General features: G+C 36.6%; 1 protein-coding gene across 1 annotated transcript; it reads right to left on the bottom strand.

Annotated features, from left to right (window-relative positions):
* Window positions 1–8,359: 8,359 nt before the first annotated feature.
* Window positions 8,360–24,815, bottom strand: LOC110913890 (protein FAR1-RELATED SEQUENCE 3-like). The gene is made up of 6 exons (XM_022158708.1): window positions 24,237–24,815; window positions 10,456–10,691; window positions 9,894–10,089; window positions 9,147–9,696; window positions 8,990–9,041; window positions 8,360–8,879 (listed from the first exon to the last, which is right to left on the bottom strand). Exons 1-6 carry the CDS (start codon window positions 24,813–24,815, stop codon window positions 8,360–8,362), a joined length of 2,133 nt encoding a protein of 710 aa, XP_022014400.1.
* Window positions 24,816–25,798: the final 983 nt, after the last annotated feature.

Genomic DNA, 25,798 nt, shown 5'->3' with positions numbered 1-25,798 from the left:
TTTAAATAAGTATTGCAACATGTAAAACGAATTTAATACCAGATACGTATTTTGTTATAAAAATACGGATTAACAAAAAAACTTTGTTAAGTTTAATGTTCATACATGATTAAAGTATTTAAGATTAACATCCCTACTAGTTTAAAACATACATGATGTGGCATCAAGAGTTACATGTTCCATATTCAACTAAAACAAAATATATTAATGCGGAAGCTTCAAAAGTATTGTGTTAAGGTTCTTGACATTTGCTTGATCACCATCCGGGATATCACCATCTTCACCTAATATCAAAACCACCTTAAAAGTTAGTTTTGACAACATATAAACAAGTATAACCAAGTTCTAATATCAAACAAATGAAAACAAAAATAAAATTTCGGAACTAGGTCTCTCGCGCCACGCGAGAGACTCCTTCAAATAGTTCGCGGGCCGTGAGCGGCCCGACGTGTCGCGCCAGACCCACAACACCCTGTCGCGTGCCGCGGGGGAGATGTTTTTCCAGCAGGTCCACTCACTGGACCTGCATATTCTCCCAGCTCCATTTTTTTTCAAAAATCAAACTTTGAATGGCCATAACTTTCTATCTACTAGTCCATTTTAGGCGATTCTTTTTCCTACGCGTCCGTAATAAAAATACGCATCTCTTTATCCTATTTACTCGCATTGAAACCTGGTTTATAAACGAATAATTTATAAATCCCTGTTCGATTATTCGACCCGTTTGTTTTGTACTTTACATTACATGTTAGTCATTCATTATTACTTCTAAGTATTTTTTTACCCATTCCCCGGGCTTGTGAACTTCGGCGTATCATTACCATTCCATGGTTTCACGCTTTCAAAATTCCCAATCATCGAGTAACATTCAAGTCACTTCAATACTACCAATTTTAACCATTGTTTGACCCGTTTGGCCGTCTAATGGAAACCTCCATTTTATCAACATACCAAACTTATTCCAACAAATGTTTTGACCCGTTACTTTGTCTAATGCACTTCGTCATTTTGACACCTACCAAATTCGAATGTCATACTAATTCAAGTCTACTAACTAAAGTTCATAATCAAACATAAAGTAACGAGACCATAGTTACGTACTTGCATAATTCATCAACATTGGTTTCTAACCATAATTACCCATTCCCGGGCTTGTCAACCTTAGCGTATCACTTCCATTCCATGGTTTACGCTTTTATAACTCAAATTTAACGAGTGACGTTTAAGTCACTTCGAACACTACCATTTCGACCATTATTTTAACCCGTTTCTTTATCTAGTGAGTTACATCTCTTTATTTACATTCCAAACAAGACTAAATAAACAATATTATCAACAAACATATCTAATTAACTATTTTAACCCGTTTGGTTGTCGAGTGTGTTACATCACTTTATTGACATTCCAAACATGCTTTAACCGTTTATTTTGACTTGTTCGGTTTGTCGAGTGAACTTCGTCACTTCATTGACTTACCAAACTCGCATTTCACACTACAATCCCATTAATATTTCTAATACCATTGTTTATGCATATTGTAACGAAACCAAAAGTTTCTTACCTTTAGTGCTTTTCCTTCAAGCATGTATCAACTCTGGCTCGTCTGCTTGAAGATTCAATTCCTTTGTCTATAGAGTTCAATCAACGACTTATTTAGAACTCTTATTATTTATTATAACGCATAATTCACCATCACATTCAAATATGCATTTTTACTCAAAATTTCAACATCTAGTTTTCTTTTAGGTATTTCAACAAACACCTAGAGGGCATAATTTTACAAAATCAATAATCAAGTTTCATGACTAGTTATTTAGCCAATTTTGAGCATTTTTCACAATTTCAAATATCTAGTTTACACATCAACACTTAGACTTATTTCATGGAGCTCAAAAAACACTAGACTGATAATCATAATTCTAGTGTTCATCATCTTTCTACAAAACCCATTTAATACATAAATGGATGATTATGAATCTCATATCCATTGATACTAATGCATCGAATTGTTGACTAGGGTTTGTTCTTAATCATGAATCTATCATAACTTCATTCAAAAATCAAACATTCAAGTTCAGATTTCTATTTCATGTGTTCATCAAGTAATCAAAACGAAACAAAAAAAAAAAAAAACTAAATTCGACATACCTTGTGATCCCCTCACTTGAGTGATCACTAGTTTGAGCTTGGTTTTTGATTTGAACTTGATTTGCCTTCTTGTTTGATCAATTTTGTAAGCTAGGGTTTGGGATTTTGAGAGCTCTTTTGGCTCCTGTGATTTACACGACTATAACACACGCTTTAGTGTGTGTTTTGGTGTTTTGTTTTTAATAAATAAAACCCATTTTAACTTTTGTCAACATTAGCCCCTTCACTTGTTAAAGTTTTATAAAGGGTCTTTCTTAACTAGATTTCTTATTAATTTCAAGAACTCGTGACTAACTAGGTTATTTATCCTAGTTATTTTATCTTTTACCGAGTTTTATTATATATATAAAATCTATATTTTTTTGGTGTTACAGAGAAGTACTTCTCCCCATGTGCAAGAAGCTCGAGAAAAATGAAAGAGTTATATTATACTTCTGCAACTCCACTTGCGGCTTTTCTTTCATCAAGAGAAATACTTCTCCACATCCATATGTATATTTCAGCCTCGCAATCCAGAAGATAGCATTTATTTGTATCCAACAACTCCTTTGTTAACGTATCGGCAGAAACCGGTTCCGCCTGCCCCTTCTCGACACTTCAATACAACAAAAATATGTAAAACTACTACATTTTCCACTCTAAAATATATAATGTAAATACAGACAACAAAACACCGAGTTGCAATACACATCCCGCGATGCAATTCCATAGGCTTAGAGGCTACTATATTTAGCGAAAACACAATCGCCTCATAACTCTAAGTCACATTCAAGTAACCAATTGATTTCTTGCAAGAGTTCACTCGTTGTGACTTTGACACATTCTGTTATGAATCGAGTCAGTTTGTATAGAAAATTTATCTATAATGGGTAATTTTGACCTGTTTATCATGTACAAGGTTTTATGCGTTAAATATAATAGTTAACGAGTCTTTGATCGCTTTCTGTAGCTACTTTTTACTAACTGGTCTGTTAGTGAAAGATTTTGTTTTGTCATTTAGGGATTGATGTTTAATTGTTTATTACTGGAAATACTGGATTGTTTGACCATAAAAGTCACAATTATACATCTAACTTATGAACAGAATGCAATTTTGCCTTAATTTTGAACTAAGATGTACATAATGAAGCACCACAGGTCTAATAGCTTCATATTCTAGGGTTAATATGGGCATAAACAAATATTTTCTTGAAATAAAGGTGACCAACTACTGAATTGGTCTATTTAACTCATAATCTAACTAAGAAAACTAACCAAGTAGGTCACATGAAGTTAAAATCACCCAAAATGCATTTTAAAGCATATGACCTGCAGTATTGTTGTATGCAAACCGTTTAAATGGCTTAAAAATCACCCAAAGTTAAAATATTTACTTGAACTGTAGATGAATGTATTCATGTCCTGATTCCAGGGGACACTATGATTTCCACCCACCCATCTGGTGGTTGAACCGAATGACATGGTGGTTTGAAACTTGAAGTGGTTCTCAGGGTAGGGGGAAACTTCTGCCTGAACTGCAGCTGCGCCAATGGCCGTGCAGCTTCTGTTCTAATCACATGAGCACTACTTATTGGTCGCTGCAGTTCCTGTCAAACCACAAAACACCAATATTGAACTGTTTTTACCGGCCAGGCTGACCCAGCCAACAAACATCCAAAACCCAACTCCTAATTTTCAGAGCCGGACAAGACATTTGATCCACCCTAACGTGATTTTAATTGGTAAAAAATAGAAATATTACTTGCCAAGAAGTGTGTATACCTTGGAAAACTCCTCATCTAGAACCTGTAACTTCTTATGTATCCATACTTCAACTTCAACTAATGTCTCACCCTCCCAAATTACCATCAAGAATGGTTCCCCAAACGATTGATTCCATCAACCCCTTCGATTACACATAACAAACAAAGCATTAGGATAGAGAAAATTGATATTCAATATTTATCTCAAATATCAAGTTTAGACAATACTTAGAAGTGTTCATGAATCGCTAAACCTACAAACCCACCACACTAAAACAAGTTGACCAGTTTAGAAGTTATTTGGTTTACTTAAAAGTTCGTTTTAGTGATTTTAACCGTCCGGTAAGCTGTTTAGAACTTGAAAAAATGTCATATAAACCAAACAAGATGACATTATTTTATATTCATTAACAATTAATGTCATTTTAAAATTTCCAATACAAAATTTAAGTTTAAAAAAACCTGTTTTAAAATTTCCAATATAAAATTTCAGTTTAGAACAACCAGTTTAAACATAATAACCAAACTATCAAACCGCTATCACCAGCCGATACCAATCTATCTATTAGAGTTTACTTGGTCTTTACTAAAAACCTAGTTAGAAGTTCAATCCACATTTTTTTTTGCACAAGCCACACCAGACAATAATCTTCCAAATAAAATCTTATTCTAAAGCCACCCAGGTCCCAGATTCATAAAAAGGGTAAAAGGCCAGAAGCAAAACCTCATATTCCAAAATGAAACTAAAGCGAGCTTCCAAATTAATAAATAGCAAAGCATACATCCTAGAGGCAGTCTAATCCATTACATTCATACGTTTTGATGTTATAAATATCAACTTCTAGGGTTATTCGTAGCATTTATGTTAGATATAAAAAAACAATACGTGGAAAAGGAAATATGAATGCTTAACTCTGCATACCGAGCAACCTAGGGCTTCATGTCTCTCTGGGGGTCGTCACTTGTAATAGCTAATGCAACCTGCAACTTAACACAATCAGAACCACAAAATAAAAATACGAAAAAAGGATTACTGATGTGTTCACAGTTAACTAAAACTTTAGACTTACGAATTACCGGCAACTCATAACATGATGCTAAATTTCCTCATCAGACTACCAAAACTGTTAACTATTCATAAAATTAGAGCAAATTATTGTACTAGATCTCATAAAATAGTGGGAAAAACAAAAAAAAAGAGTTCAATCGAAAGAAGAACTCACATGAACCCTAAAATCATCGATTTTGTGTGAGCGTCGTTTACAAGGGGCTTCATAGGGGACCCAATACCATTCAGATTAGATATCAAAGTCTTCAAGCCTTTGGCGGCTTTTGATGAGGATAAGTTTGGATCAAGGGGAATTGGTGGATTAGGAGTTGGAATGAAATCCATTGAGATTCCTGGGACAAATGTGAGGGAGAGAAAGGAAAGGGTAGAAGCTGAAGAAGAAATGAAGCGGTGAGATCTAAAAGTGATTCAAAACCATATTTCAAAATTCAAATTTCAAAATACATAAATGATGGAGCCAAATAACAAAGAGGCGGCGAGATTCTAGTGTGATAATTTTGTGAATTGAACCATTGTACATCATGCTTGTATTCTTGAGTGACCAAGGGTATAATTGGAAAGTGAAATCCATTTTTTATTTCATGTGCTTTAAACACATGTACATCATGCATTAAGGGTGTTTTAAGGGAAATGGCAAATTACCTTAAGTGGTCCTTTCTATATGCTTTATAATATATATATTTATATATATATATATATATATATATATATATATATATATATATATATATATATATGAGTAGGAGTTGGGTGGAAAGTCTATTTTTCCTAGAAAGTCTAGGAAGGAATACGAATTGGACATGTGTCATTGAGGAATTTTAAGTAGAAGGGCTATCATGTAATTTCACATTTTAATTTTATTTTTGGAATGTAATCTTCATTAACTAAAATTCCATGATTTTCGGAATTTTTATTATTTTCGAATTCAAATCTGGAGGTCAATGTGTTCATTAACTAAAATTCCATGTCACATTACATCGCATATTCCATTGTTCAGAAGATTACTGGAATTTATCAGCATGTTCTTGGTGCTGTGTTTTAACAGTTTACAGGGCTAAAGTCAATTTTTTTTATAGATCCCACAATATAAAGATGGTAAAACACAGTGTATGAATCTGATTGCTGTTAAAACACAACTGTATGAATCTGAACGCTAAAACACAACTGTATGAATCTGATTGCTGTTAAAACACAACTGTATGAATCTGAATGCTAAAACACAAGTGTATGAATCTGCTTGCTGTTAAAACACAACTGTATGAATCTGTTTGCTGTTAAAACACAATTGTATGAATCTGAATGCTAAAACACAACTGTATGAATCTGTTTGCTGTTAAAACACATCTGTATGAATCTGGATGCTAAAACACAACTGTATGAATCTGAATGCTAAAACACAACTGTATGAATCTGCTTGCTGTTAAAACACATCTGTATGAATCTGCTTACTGTTAAAACACAACTGTATGAATCTGTTTGCTGTTAAAACACAACTGTATGAATCTGAATGCTAAAACACAACTGTATGAATCTGCTTGCTGTTAAAACACATCTGTATGAATCTGGATGTTAAAACACAACTGTATGAATTTGAATGCTAAAACACAACTGTATGAATCTGCTTGCTGTTAAAACACATCTGTATGAATCTGCTTGCTGTTAAAACACAACTGTATAAATATGTTTGCTGTTAAAACACACATGTATGAATCTGAATGCTAAAACACAACTGTATGAATCTGCTTGCTGTTAAAACACATCTGTATAAATCTGGATGCTAAACCACAACTGTATGAATCTGCTTGCTGCTAAAACACAGCTGTATTAATTTGCTTGCGTTAAAACACATCGTCAAGAAAACGGAGATGATAAGAACAATATTTGAATGGTGATGATGAACTCGGAGATGGTGGAGATGGAGAAGTGTTTTAATTTGATCCGATGCTCTCCATCGTTTCTAAAGTTATCTTCTTCCATGATTGTAGTTATTTTTGGTAGGGATTGGGGTTTCCAAGATGGGTTTGGAGAAAGAGAGAGAGAAAATTGCTTGAATTTAGGAACTGGGCGGTTATCTAATTGATTTAAAACACGGCCATTGACAAGATTGCCCCTACTCATTTAAAACAATCAATTAATTAAACTCAAATATTACAAGATTGCCATTGATTTAATCAATCGGATGGACCAGATCGCTTCCTAGACTTTCTAGGAAAAACACACTTTCCGTGCGAACCCTACTCATATATATATATATATATATATATATATATATATATATATATATATATATATATATATATATATATATATATATATATATATATATATATATGTATATATATAGGGTCAGGATTTAGAGAAAAAGCCCAAAAGTGTAAGAACGGAGAGAACGCTTATGGATCGTCAGATCAAAACAATCTATGGACTAGATGACGCAGTGGCGTTTTTGTAAATAAAATCACTTTTATTAATCTGGCGCGCTTCATTAAGGGTAAAAGGGTCTTTTGACTTCTCTACACAAAACGCCAAACTCACGCTACTAAAATCCCGCCTTAACACACATAGCACACTTTATCATAATATAAACGCCATTAGATATAAAATGCCAAACTTTGTTTTTAACCGATAAAGCTGAACAAACAGTACTGAAACAACGGAACATAATTACTAGCATTTACTGTAATAAAAATCACGCCTAAAATACGCGCCAAAAACTTACTATATAAACAAACTCTCAGAAGTACTAAAATCCACACCAAAACCCCAAAACCTATATTTTCCTCTATACCATTCATCTTAGAAACGCCAAAAAATCCAAATATCAAAGATTTCAATCCATGTTTCTTTGATATACACTATTTTCTCCAAAAACTTTCGCTCTATGTAATGAGCAAGATCCTCAATATAAACGCCAAAACATACAAAAACCACAAAACTTCAAAAACGCCATTCCATGGAGATTCAGTTTTTGTTCTCAATAAAGTTTAGCTAAATGGGATGGATAACATTGTTAGACATCTTTCTTGACTGAGGATTAACAATGTTATCCATCTCGTTCAGTAAAACATTATTGAGTTTAACATGACCAAAATTAGAAGTTTATGATAGTTTTATTTAGTGGCGTTATTGTTTTTTTTTGGCGTTTGATTTCCTTGTCCGATCTTATATTGTTTGTTATGTAACTTCGAAGTAGCATGTTATGAACAAATAGGAAGGAAAAAAAGATGGAAAAAATTGATGTATAAAAATGATGTAAAACGCCAAACTGAGATCTCTCTGTGCTCTGTAGGATTGAAATATACAAAACGCCAAACTACTCTACACTGGCTCTCGAAGACCATCTGTGTGTGTTCTGTAAGAATGAAAAATACAAAACGCCAAACTACTCTTCACTGGCTCTCTAAGACCTTGTCGATCTTCTTTTAATTACGGCCTGTTTGCATGTCGATGCGTCGTGTCCATAGCCTTTGCAGTTCTGACACTGTCTTTCTTTGGCCCCGGGTTTCGACTTTGATTTCTTTTTGTTGATTGCTATCTTCTGTTTAGATTTCAGGCACTTCCGAGGACCAGAACCTTTGGATTTATACCCAACAGGGACTCTTATCGGATTCTTGTCGTTTTTATATTGACCGGTTATCTCGGCAAATCTATCCCAAGTACTAGCGGGAGGAGCAACAATCTGCATATCTTGAACCTTCTTCATATAAGATTGAACATGATCCTTGTATAAGGATAGCTCCTCTTTATTACCAGATAAACAGTTCAAAGTATATTCCGTTGAAAAAATAATATCCCGCATCATACTTTGCACATCAGGATCAAGCTCGGTCATATATTCATGATTAATTGAGTATTCAGGAGAGCAGTTTGGGGAAGCCTCTTTGCGCCATCTATTCAGAATGTATTGTTTTGGAAATTCCCTAATGTCCATAATTCTCAAAACATAGAATATATGTCTACATAGCAAACCAAACTATTCAAAACGCCTGCATGAGCAACTGCATGTGCAATCAGACTTACGGAACATTACCTGAAAAACACTAAAAACAATATCTCTATAACGCCATGCATAGAATGTTTGTCTAAAAAGTAAAAAAAAAAAAAACACCTTACATATGATAAAACGCCATTAATAGAAAAAACTATAAAAACCAAAACGCCATTATTTACCTCAAATAAGGATGTACAAGGCTGTTGGAAGTCATTTACGTAAAACTTAACAAACCCATCAGACTGATCTTCGTAACGTTGATTTATGCAATTCACAACTCCAATAAGCTCAGCTGGAACATCACAAAAAATACTTTTTGTGTATATGTCAACAGCTTGCCCTTCCAACAATTTGTAACTACTCTTCAACTGGGGTTTTTTGTATCGAGATTCATGATCATTTTTCCGATGTGTGTGACGCTGTGCTTCTATTGCAGTCTCGTAATGCGTCATGAACTCAACAAGAGTAGCTTTCGAATTGCACACTTGACCAAAAAAATGATTCTCACTCTCCGACCTCGATGTCGTTCGCATAAGACCAAACATCTCCTCCATTCTATAATATGCAGGCATCCAAGATTCCCTAAGTGCAATAATATCAGATAGCCAGTCATTATCTGCCAAATTGAACTCTGTGATAACCGCTTCCCATTCTGATTCAAACTCTACAGTTGTGAGAATATCCGTCCACACAACACCACAAATACGTTCTTTAAAATTGGTGGAATTGCATAACCTAACACCAACCTATGTATAACACGAAAACGCCATGCATAAAAAACACAAAGACAAAACTTAATTAAAAAAACACTAACAAGGTAAAGAACGCCATGTATTTTAAAACGCAGTGTATCCTAAAACGCCAAAGGTAAAAAAAGCATAACAACTTTCAGAGAAAGTTTATGCATCCACATGCATAACCGATGCCTTGTGTCAACAAATACAACAGAAATAGCCTTCTTCATTGCTGGATCTTGGTCAGTGACAACAACTTTTGGTTGAAAACCAACAGCTTTTAGAAAAACTCTCAACAACCAAATATACGTATCAGTAGTTTCCGACGTCAATAATGTTGCACCAAATGTAACATTGCAGTGATGATTGTCTATACCAGTGAAAGGTACAAACACCATAGAGTATCTGCATATGAAAACGCCATGAGAACTGAAACAATAATAAAACGCCATTGCATGTAAACTAATAAAACGCCATTGCATGTAAAATAATAAAACGCCATTGCATGTAAACTAATAAAACGCCAAAAACAAAAGAAGTTGAATTATAAAATATTACTTGTTGGAACGATACGTGGCGTCAAACGAAATCACATCACCAAACACGTGGTAATTACGTTTGGCTTGATCGTCACACCAAAAAGTCCCTTCAAACGATTCTGTTTGTCTATGATGTAATCATACGAGAAATTAGGTTGGGAATGTTTTTTTTTCATTCAAATGTCTCACGATCATATCGGCGTCACATTCCCCTATAAACAAGTTAATTTGCCTCTTATAGTTCTTATATTCAACTTTACTTGCACCCACGTCTTTAAAACCCCCAAAACAAGTCTTCATAGTATTAAACGCCTTGACGGGACCCAAATTCAGCTTAGACATGCTGTGTATAACATGCTTCTGGAGCTGAGTGAGGTGTCGTTCAGTTAGAAGAAAATGCTTATCAGGACATTCAACAAGTTCATGATTGTGCTCCTCGACAAACTTATACACCTTCCATGATCCAGCCTCAAAAAGTACACATAACAGTTGTCACACCCCAACCGATGGCGGAATCATCGGGGCATGGCACAGAGCGAAACAGATTGTCTAGAAGTTTCCATAACAATTATCATTACTATTCAATTTAAATAATATGTCCCATACCGTATCTCAAACAGTAAATAAATTATTACAGGCAAAATCCAGGCAAATATTCTGTTCTGACAACTCAGATTTAAATAAACAGCAATTGTTTATCTGCTTCTAGAAACCCTTAATTTGAGTAGTACAGACAACTATATGTTGGGCTCTAGAGCTTTATTCTAGCCTCGCTTTCCTAGTAGATAAGCATCTTAAGCACCTGTCACATACGTTAAAATAAAGTCAATACATAAAATGTAAAGGTGAGCATACAAGTTTGATAATAACATAATAGAGTTCGAAATAGTTTACGCATAACCAGCACGTACACAGAGGAAAATGATGCATGTTAGTTATCGACATGGATCTATCGATACCAATGACTGCGGGTTGACTGCCCGAGGCAGTTCGCAATACATGATTACCACCGTAATCCATGCAAGTAATTATCCTTAATTACCCCCGTGTGAACGGGTGTTGAGTCCAAACTATAGTACTATTGTCGTTAAGGCAGGTAGACAACATTCTACGTGTAAACATAACAACAAGCATTCATTTAGTTACGTAATACATGCGGTAACGGTCAGCGTTTAAAGCATTGTGTAGTGTGTTTGATGTGATTTCGTATAAGTAACGTATGTAACACCCAAAAGTGCATAAAGCAAAAAGGGATCGAGTATACTCACAACGGTTGATTGATTGAAGGAAGTGCTTGAGAGTAAGATTAGCCCGAATATTTCGATGGCATAACGATAAGCAACGCGCAAAACGGAAACAAGTGTTGGAGGGATCGGACAGCTGGTCGATCGGACGGTAGTCCGATCGGACGGCTGACCGTTCGGTTGACAGTCCGTTCGGACAGCTTTCCGGTCGGATGGGAGTCCGATTGGATGGCTGTTCGAGTGGATTGTTCCTTCCTTTGAGTAGGATGTGTTTGTGTATGATGGTTTGACTTTTGAAGTTTTCGTTGTAGCATTTGAAAACCTTGAAGTATCTTTACCTTTCAGGTCGGTCGATCAGACGGTCGTTCGATCGGCCGGCAACCCGATCGGTCAGGTACTTCAGCAGACAAGTTCTCAGTAGGGTGTCACCTGATCGGACGGTTGTTCAATAGGGTGGAACTCCTAGTGTGTCGAACATTTTGAAAAATCGATTAAGTGTTGAAGTCAAGTATCTTATGATCCGAAGAGTAATCCAATCGGACGGCAGTCCGATCGAATAGTAGTTTGTCAATACCCAATCTTTAAATAAATTGATTAAGTGTGGGACCATGTGCTAGCCGATCGGCTGGCCAGTCGATCGGCTGACTGTCCGATCGGCTGGCTGTCCGTTCGGACAACAGTCCGATCGGTCAGCACCCTGACCTGGTCAACCTGTTCGTCTAACACTTGGTTGTTCTGATTGTTTGTCGTTTTATCGAGGTATTTTGGCAACGAGTCAAACTACAGAACCTCGTCTTTACTTGGTTCTCCTGATCGGACAGGAATCACCCAAATCCGGTTGATGAACGGTTCGAGAAGGTGTTTAACGTTTAACCCGAAATCGGTGAACCTCGTGGATAGATTCCGGATCTTGAGTCACGCAACCACCGAAATGGTTAGTAAGTCGGCACAAGCTCCGTTTCTATCGGTTTTAGACGTATTGAGTGTAAAAGAGTTGAAAGAAAGTTGGATACCCATCTTTCAATCCCTTTTTAACGTGAATATGTTTAGATCCGTGAAGGATCTTTGTTTGTTTATGTGGAAATCGGTAAGATCCAAGTTATTCTTGGTGGATTGAGGCCAAAACATGAAGTTCTTCAAGAACCCATGATGACATCATCCTAGAACACTTGAATCTTGATGATTTCACGGTTAAAAGTTAAGATTTGAAAGATAGAAAGGTGTAGGAGTGCATGTAGATCAAGAAAGTACAAGATTTAGGACGAAATCTTACCGGAATCGAGAGAAATCTGAGAAAAGGTGAGCTGAGCGTGCTGGTCAGACAGAGGTTTCCAAACGTAGAAAGTTTGACAATGACAGGGGTATTTATAGGATGCCAAAAGAGGTAAAGGTTGGCCGATCGGCCAGGCAGCTCGATCGGACAGCCTGTCCGATCGGACAGTAGTCCGATTGGCTGGCCGTTCGATCGGCTGGTAGCCTGATCGTTCAGCTGCCTGATTCGAGTGTTCGACGCGATGATTTCTGATATTTCGATTTCGATTGCGACCGATGAGGATACGATGGAGTTTTCTATTCAAATTACTTTTAATCCCAACTACTATATCTAACACACAAGCATCTATATTTCGCGTTGTCTTTCCGCCTCCAATTATCATAATTCGATTTCGATTGAGTTCAATTGGGTTTCGATTGCGATTGATTACCACACATAACATAAAGTAAAACATGCACAAGTAACACATAAGGCGCACATACACGTATAACAATAACCAATCCTTGCGATATTCGAGTTTCGAGTTCGATGATGATTAGATTAGTTCGATTATTGATCAACTGACTTTATCGCATTGTTACTTCCTATTATCCACAGTCGTAAAGCGGTTCGTATCGGGAAATATACTTCGATTACTTCGATTGTAATTAATTACTCCACATAATACAAGTAACGTAAAAACATAAAGTAGACTAATTACAGTCAAAGAAGTCAAAACAGTAATTGAGCAAGGAGTGACAGATCGCAATTAGCGATCTTTTCTTCCTTTGACTTCAATCTTGACTTTGACTTTGACTTTCGAAAACACTGGGGTGTTACAGCCTCCCCTTGTTTAGGGAATTTCGTCCCGAAATTAGGTCAAAGCCGTATCAAACAACTGCGGGTACTTCGCCTTCATATCACTTTCGAGTTCCCAAGTGAACTCTGCGCCTCGTTTACCTTCCCATCAGACCTTCACAATAGGAATGCGCAAGCGTCTGAGTTGCTTGGTTTGGCGATCCATGATTTCAACAGGCTTTTCCATGAAGTGTAGTGTTTCGTTTATTTGAAGGTCATCGAGCGGTACAATTAAATCATGCTCAGCCAGGCACTTTCGAAGGTTTGACATGTGGAAAGTCGGGTGGACGTTATTAAGTTCCTCCGGTAGTTCGAGTCTGTAGGCGACGTTTCCGATCCTTTCCAGAATCTTAAAAGGTCCAACATATCGAGGCGCTAGTTTCCCTTTCTTGCCGAATCTGACCACACCCTTCCAAGGTGCAACCTTTAAGAGTACATAGTCGCCAACGTCAAATTCAAGGGGCTTGCGTCGTTTATCGGCATAACTTTTCTGTCTACTCCGAGCTTCCAACAAGTTGTCTCGAATTTGGAGGACTTTGTCAGTCATTTCCTGTAGTAGCTCAGGACCGGTTAATTGCGAGTGACCGATCTCGTGCCATACAATAGGCGATCGACATCTTCTTCCATATAAAGCCTCGAACGGTGCCATTTGGATGCTGGTATGATAACTGTTGCTGTACGAGAATTCGACTAACGATAGGTATTTGTCCCAATTACCACCGAAGTCTATGACACACGAACGGAGCATATCTTCAAGAGTACGGATCGTTCTTTCAGTCTGGCCGTCGGTTTGCGGATGGAATGCGGTACTCAAGTTAAGCGTAGTACCAAGAGCTGCTTGAAACGTTTCCAACAATCGCGAGGTAAACCGAGCATCACGGTCAGAGATGATGTCACGAGGCGTCCCATGATTACAAATGATCTCGTCGGTGTAGATTCGGGCTAATCGTTCTACCTTGTAGTCTTCCCATATTGATAAAAAGTGGGCTGATTTGGTTAAACGATCAATGTTAGGATCTGAGTTTGGTTTTGATTGTGTTTTACGTTTGAATTAAGATGAAGATGAATGAGTTGTGCAACGGAATTAAAATGGAAGCAAACTTTTCACAATCAAACAGGAGAATTGCTTTTAACATACAAGTTTAACATTGAACCGAATGATTGAATTTAATTTCAACAACGATTACAATTTTGCAAGTATGCAACAAACTCCCCCTCAGCCTGAGCTCACAGTATTTGTTCGTGCAGGAAGATGATGGTGAAAGAGCTAATAGAACAGTACAGAGCACTGTTCTATTTATAGGCACGAGCAAACCACTGAAGCATCTAAGCTGACGTCACCATGAAAGTGACATCTAACCTCCTAACAAACTCTATCATCTGACCTATACAAACACTGCTATGCTAACAACTGTTATTACAATACAATATATATAAGGCATCTAAACTACTGCTGCATCCTTCCACTGATGTGAACCCAGTAATACTTGTCATGATCAGCAGAGCTTGACTCAAGGCAGTAGATTGAACATCAGAGCTTTAAGTCTATCATCAGCCTTTGTCTTGGGCAGTAGTTGTAGATCAACAGTTTAATAGAGATCAGTAGTTTGGAGGTCAGCAGATGTTGAAACCACTTTCAAGGGGAGAGATTTGAAGCATAACATCTGCTTATTCTGGATCCACTGCTCTGATCCAGTTTTGGCTTTAATTATCTGTTCCTTTGGTAGGGTTCAATCCCAACAATCTCCCCCTGGAACAGATAATGCCAAAACTCTTCATTATTATGTAGTTCTTTATTGCCTCATCAGCAGTTCCCTTATTTGCCCTTTGAGTTAAAGTTCAAAGGCTAAGGCATCTGTGTCATCATCATCCCTGCTAAATGGAAGATCAAGGAGATCCTGCAAATCTTCAAGACTCAGGACAAGAGCTTGTTCCCTTGATATATTCTTCACTTCTCCACTAGACTTGAGCAATGTCAGTACGTGGGTCTATTTGTCAGTTTTCCACTTTAGTACCTTTGAGTATGATGGGTTTCTTGGGAGATTTTTATTGGATGAGGTGTTTGGTGATGCAGGCCTATTCATGACTGTCTGAGCAGTACTTGCAGATTGTTCCAATCCAAGATCTTCTTCAATCATTATTTTAATGTCCTCTTTTACAAGGTCATCACCAGCCATTAGATCTTAGATTGTTTCAGCACCTAACTGTTTTTGTGGCCTTCTTTTAAAGATGGCTGCACCAGCTGGAGTAGTGGATCTCCTGATTTGAAGCTTTGATGGTCTTTTTGAAACCTCTGCTTCAGGATAGTCAGGCTTTTGTGAAGCAGTAGGATCTGTCTTTCTTAATTTCTCCAAACTTTTGTGGGTAGCGCTGACTTTATCTTCTTTCCATCTCATAACTTGATTCAAAGACCCATAATCAGCAGTAGCTAATTCCTCTTTCATTCTCTTCAGCTCTACCTTTTTATCAGGTACATTGTCACACCCCCAAAATCCACCATGCAGAGTATCACCGCTTGGAGGCGTGACATGACCAGGATCGGGTCACCAATCATATTGAACAACGTAATTAAGTAAATAAAACCAACCACAATACAATTGGTGACAAAAAGCTAGTTAACCAAGTTCAAATTAAACAGCGGAAGCATTAAAGGTAAAACCCAAAACATAAGTTCATAGTTCACAAGTTTAAAGTCCAAAACGTAGGTTTAATAAGTTCATAAGGGTTAAATGTTTAACACAGAACATAACAATCCATATTCCACAACAACCGCCTCCTCGTGCAAGCTCCATAAGCATTTAACGACCTGTAAGGCATGTAACAACGAGTCAACAACAAAGTTGAGCGAGTTCACGTTTGGTTGTTTAGTTTTAAGTTGTTTTCGAAAACATGGTTTTCCTTTCGTTGGCTTAATTGTCGTGGGGGTTACCCCATAGTTGAAAGTATGATTAACCAGTTCCTTCTATATTACCCAAACCATATCCATGATCAGTGGGGGCTTCCCCATGTGAACTACTAGACCGTACCATATCGACTACTAACGAAAATAAGTTGTGCCCTACATCAGTGTCTATCATCACTGACAGTTTGCCATAATCCATTAGTACACACCCGTCCGACTGGTACAGTGTGAGGTTTGTTAAACCTAATAGCGCTATTAACTAATGACCCGCTTGCCATTGGCCTCGGCGATTAAGTCGATATAAAATGAGGGACTTAATGATAGAGTTTTGTCAAGTAAGTTTTAAGGTTGTTGTCCTACCCAAGGAGGACGAACGTATGTATTCTACCCAAAGAGAATACGCATGATTAATATTGGCATCCTACCCAAGGAGGATGGCGGTACATATCCTACCCAAGGAGGATATGTAGGTTCCATTTTAATTCTTTTAACCATTCCCAACCACCGGGAATCCCATGCCTTAGAAAGTGTGTGAACTCACCTCGGTTTGCTCGGTTAGATTAATAAATCAAATAAATCAGGAAATCAAGCACGTCCTAATAAGGTACAGATAACAATCAGTTTCTCATGCATAACACGTATCCTACACACGGTTTATCTACTCATTACTTCTATCACATACCACATAGTTCAAACTTCAAGTTATATTGTTAAGTTACATTATTTTACCATAAAATAATATAACTATCTCACAAATAAACAAGTAATCACACAAGTGTTCTAATATAAGATATATATATATACATATATATATATATATATGTATATATATATATATATATTCTAAATATATATTTACCCATTTTTATTTACAAAAACCAACCTCCAACACTTTGTATTTTGTTACCAAAAATTATGGCGAAGTTTATATTCTAGGCACAAGTTATAAAATATACTTGTAACGCTTGTTTAGAACAATAATTTCTAAGTGTTGGAATTTTTTAGAAAATTTCGCCAGAGTTTCCTTTGTAAATGGAGGTGTCCATGCTTATTAGCATATCATTTTCTTTTCAAAATTCATTCAACAATCATCAACAATCAATCTTTACATTACCAAGAGCAAAAATATATGTGTTACACACTAATCATGAACTTGATATATTTCGAAAACGCGTAGTAACTTGGTAAAGCTCTTAGTGGACTTAGTTACCTTCCGAAGCGTAATTATTTCTTTAAAAATCATTCTCTTAAGATCATTTAGTATTTACAACTTGTAAACAATTTTTGCAAAGATTAATCTTTTGAACTCTTCTTGTAAATAAAAGGTTTCTTCACTTATTCTATCACTAAAATGGTGTAAGTGTGAGTAAAGGTCATAATCTTTTTAAAATCGATTCTTGAACTTGATTTTTTTAGAAAAGTCTTTTATAAAAACCCGGATCTACATGATCACCAACTTACTTTGTTTATTTGTATTTCAAGAAAAATCATTTTTATCAAGTTCATTTATAAACTAGAAGATGATTATTTCATGTTTCACATAATCATCTTCCTAGTCTTGTTAAATCATTTTCCTAAACATCATTTAACAAGATCCATATGGTGATTAACACCACATAACCAAGAATCATCATACAATCAACAACATGTTTACTACAATATCCTAATACAACATTTCATCTTCATGTAAACTTTTATGTTCAAGTTTCTTGTTTATACTCTTTTAGTGTTCTAGTTCTTTAGTGTTTTGAACATTCATATCATACTACAACTTTTAACTATGAAAACAAGATGAACAAGAGTTTGACAAGAACTTACTACTAGCACAAAGGCTAGGGATGAATCTCTAGAAAAAGATGGTGAAAAATGATGGTGAAAAGCAATGTATGAAGCTCCTAGGTGATCCACAAGCTCCAAGCTTCACAAAGCTCCTTCTAACACTTGAATGGGAGTTGAAAATGGATGAAGATGGTTGTCTAATGGTGGTGATGGTGGCGGTTATGGGTGTGGCCGAGAGAGGGAGAGAGGAGAGTGGGAGAGAGAGTGAAATCTTATGAAGGATATGAAATGATGTTAGTGATCTCCACGCCATCCTTATAAAGATTTACTACATATTTTGTTAACAACAACAAGCAACAATCTAATATTAAATTAGAATGAAATCTAGGAGTAGGATGTGGAGTATGGTGTGGATATATGGTGGATCCACTTGGGGATCGAATTTGGTTTAGGGGGGTTGGATGTAAATTTTGATACTAAATAGTAATTACAAGTTACTTCCAAGTATAATATTCCATATGTTAGCTAGTAGGGAATTTAGTGGGTGTTTGGGTGTTCGGGGATCATGACAAGCCAAGAAATAATGAAACAATGTGTTTGGCAAAAATTTGGTGTCCCGGATAATGTCTGGTTATCCAGTTAGATACTGTTCCGTTAAAGTGTTTAATTATTCCTTAAAGTGTCTTTTACATATATATTTTTGTAACACAATTAATCCCCGGCACTTAGGAAAACATTCAGGACCATTTAGTCAATTTTTCTGTATAAGACTAGTACGTTAACAAGCACATGTAAGTATGACGCAGTAATAAGAAAATAGTTATGTAATTCAACACAGTCATCAAGCACTTTAATTCACATTAATACATCGTACGAATACATGTAATTATGAGGGTTGTCACATTCTCCCTCTGTTAAGAAAATTTCATCCCGAAATTTAGCACGTGGTTACTGAGGAAGCTAGTTATGTTGCGTGGTTTCCTGGTTTTCCTGGGGTGTCACATCATCCCCCCGTTGGTCTGGAATTTCGTCCCGAAAATTCTGTAGTAGCTTCAGCCTCAGTAGTGGTTGCACTTTTCTTAAACAACTGGGGATACTTGAGTTTCATTTGGTCTTCTCGTTCCCAGGTATACTCTGGGCCACGACAGGAATCCCAACGAACTCGAACAAGGGGTATTCTGGTACGCTTGAGGACCTTAACATCTCGATCAGTAATCTCTACTGGTTCCTCGACGTATCGCAGTTGATCGTCGATAGTGAGTTCCTTGAGAGGAACTATGAGGGTCTTATCTGACAGACACTTCTTCAGATTCGACACATGGAAAACATTGTGAACTCCGCTGAGTTCTGCCGGAAGATTCAGCTTGTAGGAGACTTTGCCAATTCTCTCAATGACTTCGAACGGTCCGACATAACGCGGATTGAGTTTGCCTCGTTTGCCAAAACGAACTACACCTTTCCAAGGCGAGACTTTAAGTAGCACTCGATCCCTGTAGGATCGGATTTCGACCTAACCGAGTCGTTCGGAAGAGCTCAACTCCGTTTCAGAGGCGGAAACAAAGAAACGGATGCGTACACAGCTTGATTCACACTCTAAACCTCTTGTATATTGATTTTACACTGTTTACGTTTACAAGGAAAACCGGCAATACCTCGGTACAAGATTCTGAACCGTTACAAATGATTTGACAACTAACCTATTTATACTACATGTGAACCGCTCCAATGGACTGCCGTAAAAGCGGTTCAGCCGTGACTTTAAAGTGATCCAGACCATGTCTTTCAAGCGGTTCAGAACATGTTGCCGTAAAGGCGATTCAGCTTTTAAACTTTGACATATCTTTGAAACCTTCACAGTTGACTTCCAAGTCCATAATCTTCACTCATTGGATATTTGATAGGTGAGCTTTCATTGGACCTCATGATGAAGACATTTCATTGGACCACCAAATGGTCCAATAAACAATAACTAGACAATATGTTTTTGTCTTCTTGTGAATTGATATTTCTTAAACCTTTAGACATTTAAACGGCTAAACTCCTTTTTGTGAGTTCATGACATCACTTGTGATGTCACTTGGGTGATGTCACTCGTGATGTCATGCCTGATCAGATCCGCTCCGTAACTGAGACTTGACACTAAGACGAAGTTGACAGATGACTGCACCAACAGACTCCCCCTCAGATGTTGACGAGTCTAAAGTGTCGAGTCTTCAACGACTTTAGTCTTTATCAGTCTTTGGACTTCTCTCTCTCTGTCTTCAGACTCCTCCTCTCGATTTGCTGGCATTTCTTTGATCTTCAGCAACATCTTCAGGATCAACGCCTGGATTTCCTGCATCAACTCTACCACAAAGTAAATTTCTTTCACAAATTTTTATCAAGCATATGAACTTACATCAAAACAGATTCTCTATCAAAACAAACACAGATTGTGATGAACCACTTGAAAAGGTTAGATTATGAAAACAATTAATTTCACACACACACTCCCCTTCAAGCATTGCTCATCATGTTTAGCACTCGGAATTTTGAAAATCAGCTATCCAACATCAGTTGTCGAAAATCTTTTTGATTTTTCAAAAATTTTATGCTAAAACACACTGAAAAACTTTTTGGATTTTGAAATAAAGAAATATGTAATGCAGTAAAGAAATATTTACAGACAATATTTTTGAGAGTTTGTGTAAGAGGATCATATCAGCTTTTGAGACAAATCACCAACACCGTTAAGCTTGATTTCATTTTTAGCTTTAAACAATTTACCTAGATTGTCAGTATGTTTGTCCTCTTAAATTTTCAACACAAATTTCAATCGATTCGAGATACGATATTAATGTTTTAGAGACTTAAACTTAATTGTGTATCACTCCACTTGAATATACTCCCGTATCCAGATCCCAAATATTCAGTCTTACAGGTGAATATACCACAGATGATATCTGTAAAGGGTAGATGCGAAACCGTGAGAGCTCAGGTCAGAACTTCCGTTCAGCAGAGAGATGACGGCTCGACTTTTGGTGGGTCCCCTTTAGAGGATCTTTTTGCATTTCAACAGCAGCGACTATCAATTTTATTGTTTCATCAGCATGCTGAGGGCGAAGCTTATGTTTCAAAGCTTTAGCAAAAAGTATTATCCGGGGACTAGGTCAGTACTTCCATACAGCAGAAGTCCCGGGATAATACCCCAGATATCACTGAGTATAAAGACCTAGTATCTCAGAATACGGGACCTTTCAAACAAGATTTCGGGGGTTACCCATATATTCAAGAATAGTTACCCACGAATTAAGCAAGTTTGATTTAGGTTTATATCTCGTTTCAATTTACTAAATGTGCGAAAATCTACTAACACATCCGCAGTAAGATTGTTTAACACTTTTTAACTTTACAATTCTTTAGCGTGCCGTGATAGTCCACTGATGTACTATCATTTCCTCTTTTTCGCAACAAAACTCATTTTTGAATTTTATCATATTTTTGGCTTTTTCAAATTTTCAAATGTTTTTGGATTTTCTGAAATTTCCCCTACTCCCCCTAAAATGCAAACACATTTTAAAGAAAATTTGAAAACTTCTAAATTTTTACCTACTAGAAACATAAAAAGTAAAACAAACTATACAGAAACTTGACAACTGACACTGAATCACATCAAATCGCCATTCACTAGGCATAAACAATCTGAACTCCCCCTATCACAAATCATTTTCTCATTAAGATTTCAAAACACTTAAGTTTGTTTTAATCAAAATGATTTTTCCGGAAAATGAATATGTGTTGATAACAACCACTTGTAGGTTTATCAATCTTAAAAACGGGGATGTGATTCATCATCTTGTCTATCTTTTATCATGAATAGTAAATCAAGTACAATTTAATGTCCCTGATTTACCATTTGCAATCAAGCAATCTCTAACCCAATTGTAAAAATAACCACTTGTAGGAATGTTACGTCTACAACACCATTTTACCAATCAGGATGCCGATTCCTGCTTCGCACTTACCAACCTGGAAGCTCCGGCGTAGTCATTCAACCTGTAAAGTTTTACAATTTTAAGAATTTTTCATATAAATTCAAAGTACATGAATGATGCCGATTCCTGATCCACTATTACAAACTTGGGATCTCCGGCAAGTCAGGTTTTTCAAGCAAAGAAAATGTCCACCCAAGCCTGACCAGCCTTGGGTAATTTCAATTCGGATTTAGTTGGGGTGTATGTTGCTGTCTTTTTAGCATAGAAGTCTTTTACCCCTTTCACTTTCCCATCAACCATTTTACTGAAAATTTTCTTTACATTCCCGTTAAAAGCTTTCTCAACATCAAAATTATCCTTTTCAGAATAATTCTGATATGAGACTTCAGTCTTTCCAACTTTTCTTTTAAAATTCTCAGTCCTCAATGGTGGAAAGTTCTCGTCATCCATTGAAGGAACTGAGTTTTCATCACTCTCATCAAACTGTGGCTCCTCTGATTTTGTGGAATCAGATTCATCGCCAGATTTTACCTCAGATTTCTTAACAACCCATTTTTGGTTGTCAAGTTTCACACTTCGCCTGTAAAATCTCTTCGAACACTCACCAACTTCAAATGTTGAATTTTTGAAAATTTTAAATTGTTCAGTTGGTGGTTCGGTTTTATCAACTACAACTTGTTTCAATTTTCCAGAAACTCCCTGTTTTGTGTTTATCGCTTTTGGACAGTTCCATGCAATGTGACCGGCTTCATTGCATCGGAAACAGGTTCTGGTTTCTTTCTTCACGTAAGCTCCATTCTTTCTCTTCTCGGCTAGAAATTCTTGGTTAGATTGTTTCCAGAATGGACTTTTTGCTTCCTCTTCCGAGCTTGTTCCTGAAACAAATTTTGTATTTTTAGAAAATTTTCCATTTTTATAGTTTTCTGGTGGAGTAAAACCAAGTCCTTTCTTTTTGTAGCTACGATTTTGGTTTGGTTTCTTTTGAAAACCCGAACCAGAATTGTAACCTTTTTTCTTGTTTAGACGTTGTTGAACTCTTGAGGTGTAAAATTTAGGTTTTACAATAAGATTTTCATCTTTTATTTCAGAAATATTAATTTCTTTTAGTTTGAAAACCTTTTTAAGCATTTCGGGTTTAACACCTCTTATTGGAAACTCTTTATCAAAATATAATTTGTCAGAACCATTCAAAGTATATGCAACTTCAAACGTTTCGTCATTCAAATTAGATTTTGATAATAAAAATTCTTTACTATACACCCGTTTTCCCGATGATTTCGAACTCTTTTCAGACGAACTCGAACTCCCGACTGACTGACACGCACTTTCGGACTCGGACTTTGACTCTGACTCCTCATCCTTATCCAACACCTGATCGACCACTCGTTTTATCAGTTCGGACTCATGATCTGTGTCGGACGCTGTGAATGTGACGTCAATATTGTCCGGTAAAACATCGGTTATCTCGGATACTAACTTAATATTGACCGCCTTTTTTAGTTCTTCCTCATTTGGTTTTCTAGGCGAGTACCCTTCCCAAATCGGAGGCGGACACCTATTATAACAGACACCCTGTTTCTTACCAGTATCCGTTTTCTTCTTTGGTTGTTCATCTTTAAATGCTTCGAAACCTTCAACTGTTGGATAAATTCTATCCATTACGTAGTCACAACCTTTGTAACTCTGCAGCAATCTTCTGATTCTTTCATTCTCTGCTGCTTCAGTCTCCAACTCTTTCTTCAACTTTGCACATTCTTCGATGTACATGTTGATCTCTTTTTGCTTTGTCATCATGGTAGCATTCAACATCTTCAAAGCTTTTTCTCTTTCCGAGTTAGTCTTCTCCAGACCATTCACATGCCTGTTCAATACATCATACGACTTTTTCAAGTTCTTTACATCAAATAACAATTGTTCTTTCAACTTTTCTAACTCACTAAACCTCTCATCTTTTTCTATACATTGTTTACAAGACTCTAAACATGTAAGACAAGGTTTTGTGACTTCAACAATCTTTTCGATCTCTATGATTTTTTCCACTTCAACAACTTTCTCAGCTTCAGTCTCTGCTTCAATAAACTCTACTAATTTGTCAGAACTATCATCCGAAGAACCAGAGTTGGATGATGTTTGATCAAAAACGAATGCTCTTTCGGAACTTTCATCTGAAGAACCAGAATCAGTTGATGTTTGATCAACAACAATTGATTCTTCTGAACTTTCATCGGATGAAACAGATTTTTCTTCTTGATTCTTCTTATTCACATCATTGTTCTCCATTTGTTCTTCAAGCTTCTGAATGAATTGACAAATTGACAATCTAGAGTATTCTCCATTTCTTTTTAAATCCAACAGATATGTACCCCATTCTTGTTGAGGTATGGAATTGGCTAATCTCTTAACCCATTCATTTGGATTTTTCTGAATACCCTTCTCAGACATTGAGCGAACAAGATGACTATACCTCTCAATGATACTCTTTGTACTTTCTCCTGGACAACCTGAAAACGAGTCAAATTCTTTCTTTAATACATTTATTCTATTAACTGTTTCACTAGTCATATTAAAGAATTTTAAGTCCATGATTCGGAAACACGTTTATCGAGACAGTCACTTAAAATGAAATATCAAATTCAAACTAGATCCCCTTTCGAATGAAATGATTCACCTCGTGAAACACCTGAAACAAACAATCAAAACACAATCAGTTTAAAAATTTGTCAAATAACAGTATAATACTGATACTCGAACCAATGAATATTCTGTGCGATTCTATTTAACTAAAATAAGCTGTGGCATTAAAAGAAATGGAATAGCAAACAAAAAAATGGGCTTTGTATCTAATGATTTGATTTTGCGGTGGAGTGGGCCTATTGGGTTAGAGAGACGGTGCAAAGCATAAAGGTGGATAATTTTTTATGATCTCGGATTGCAATCTTATAGTGGGTCGGTGAACATTTGAATCTTATAGGGCCAATGGTTGCGATGATTTGTTTTAAATGGGCGGCAACAAATTACCAATGAAAATCAACTATGGGTTGATGTGGTGACAGTGGCCGTCAAACAATTTACACTTCCTAATAAGTAATTGGGTCAATTGGGCGTCAAATAAAAGGTATGTATTGGGCTGTTTGGGCGGTTTTAATGGGCGGCTGGAATAATGATTTGGTTTAAAACGTGGTTAGTCTTAATTCTCTGATTGGCCAAGAAACTTAGTGGGGCGGTGACAATATTCCGACAACTTCAATTGATTGGCGTGCAAAAGAGATGGCAACAAGCTTTATCAACCACTAGAATTTTGTCTCTAACATGCAACCGACCACAACACCTGCAAGATTAGACAGTCACGTGAAGAAGATGATTCATAAGCGATCCATACTAGTCCACAAGAGCGGTTCACAGTGTTCAAGTAATTATGAGCGACCCACAATTAGTGACATAAAAGCGATCCACGTATGACATATGAGCGGTTCACGTGATTATTGGAGCGATCCAGGAATGTTCACAAAGGCGATCCAGGTGTTCTAAAAACGAACCACAAAAGCGATCCAGGTGTTCTAAGAGCG

Source organism: Helianthus annuus, chromosome 12 (genome assembly GCF_002127325.2).
Source record: "Helianthus annuus cultivar XRQ/B chromosome 12, HanXRQr2.0-SUNRISE, whole genome shotgun sequence".
Taxonomy (NCBI): domain Eukaryota; kingdom Viridiplantae; phylum Streptophyta; class Magnoliopsida; order Asterales; family Asteraceae; genus Helianthus; species Helianthus annuus.
The sequence above is the reverse complement of the archived record's forward strand: the minus strand, read 5'-3'. Positions and strand labels throughout refer to the sequence as shown.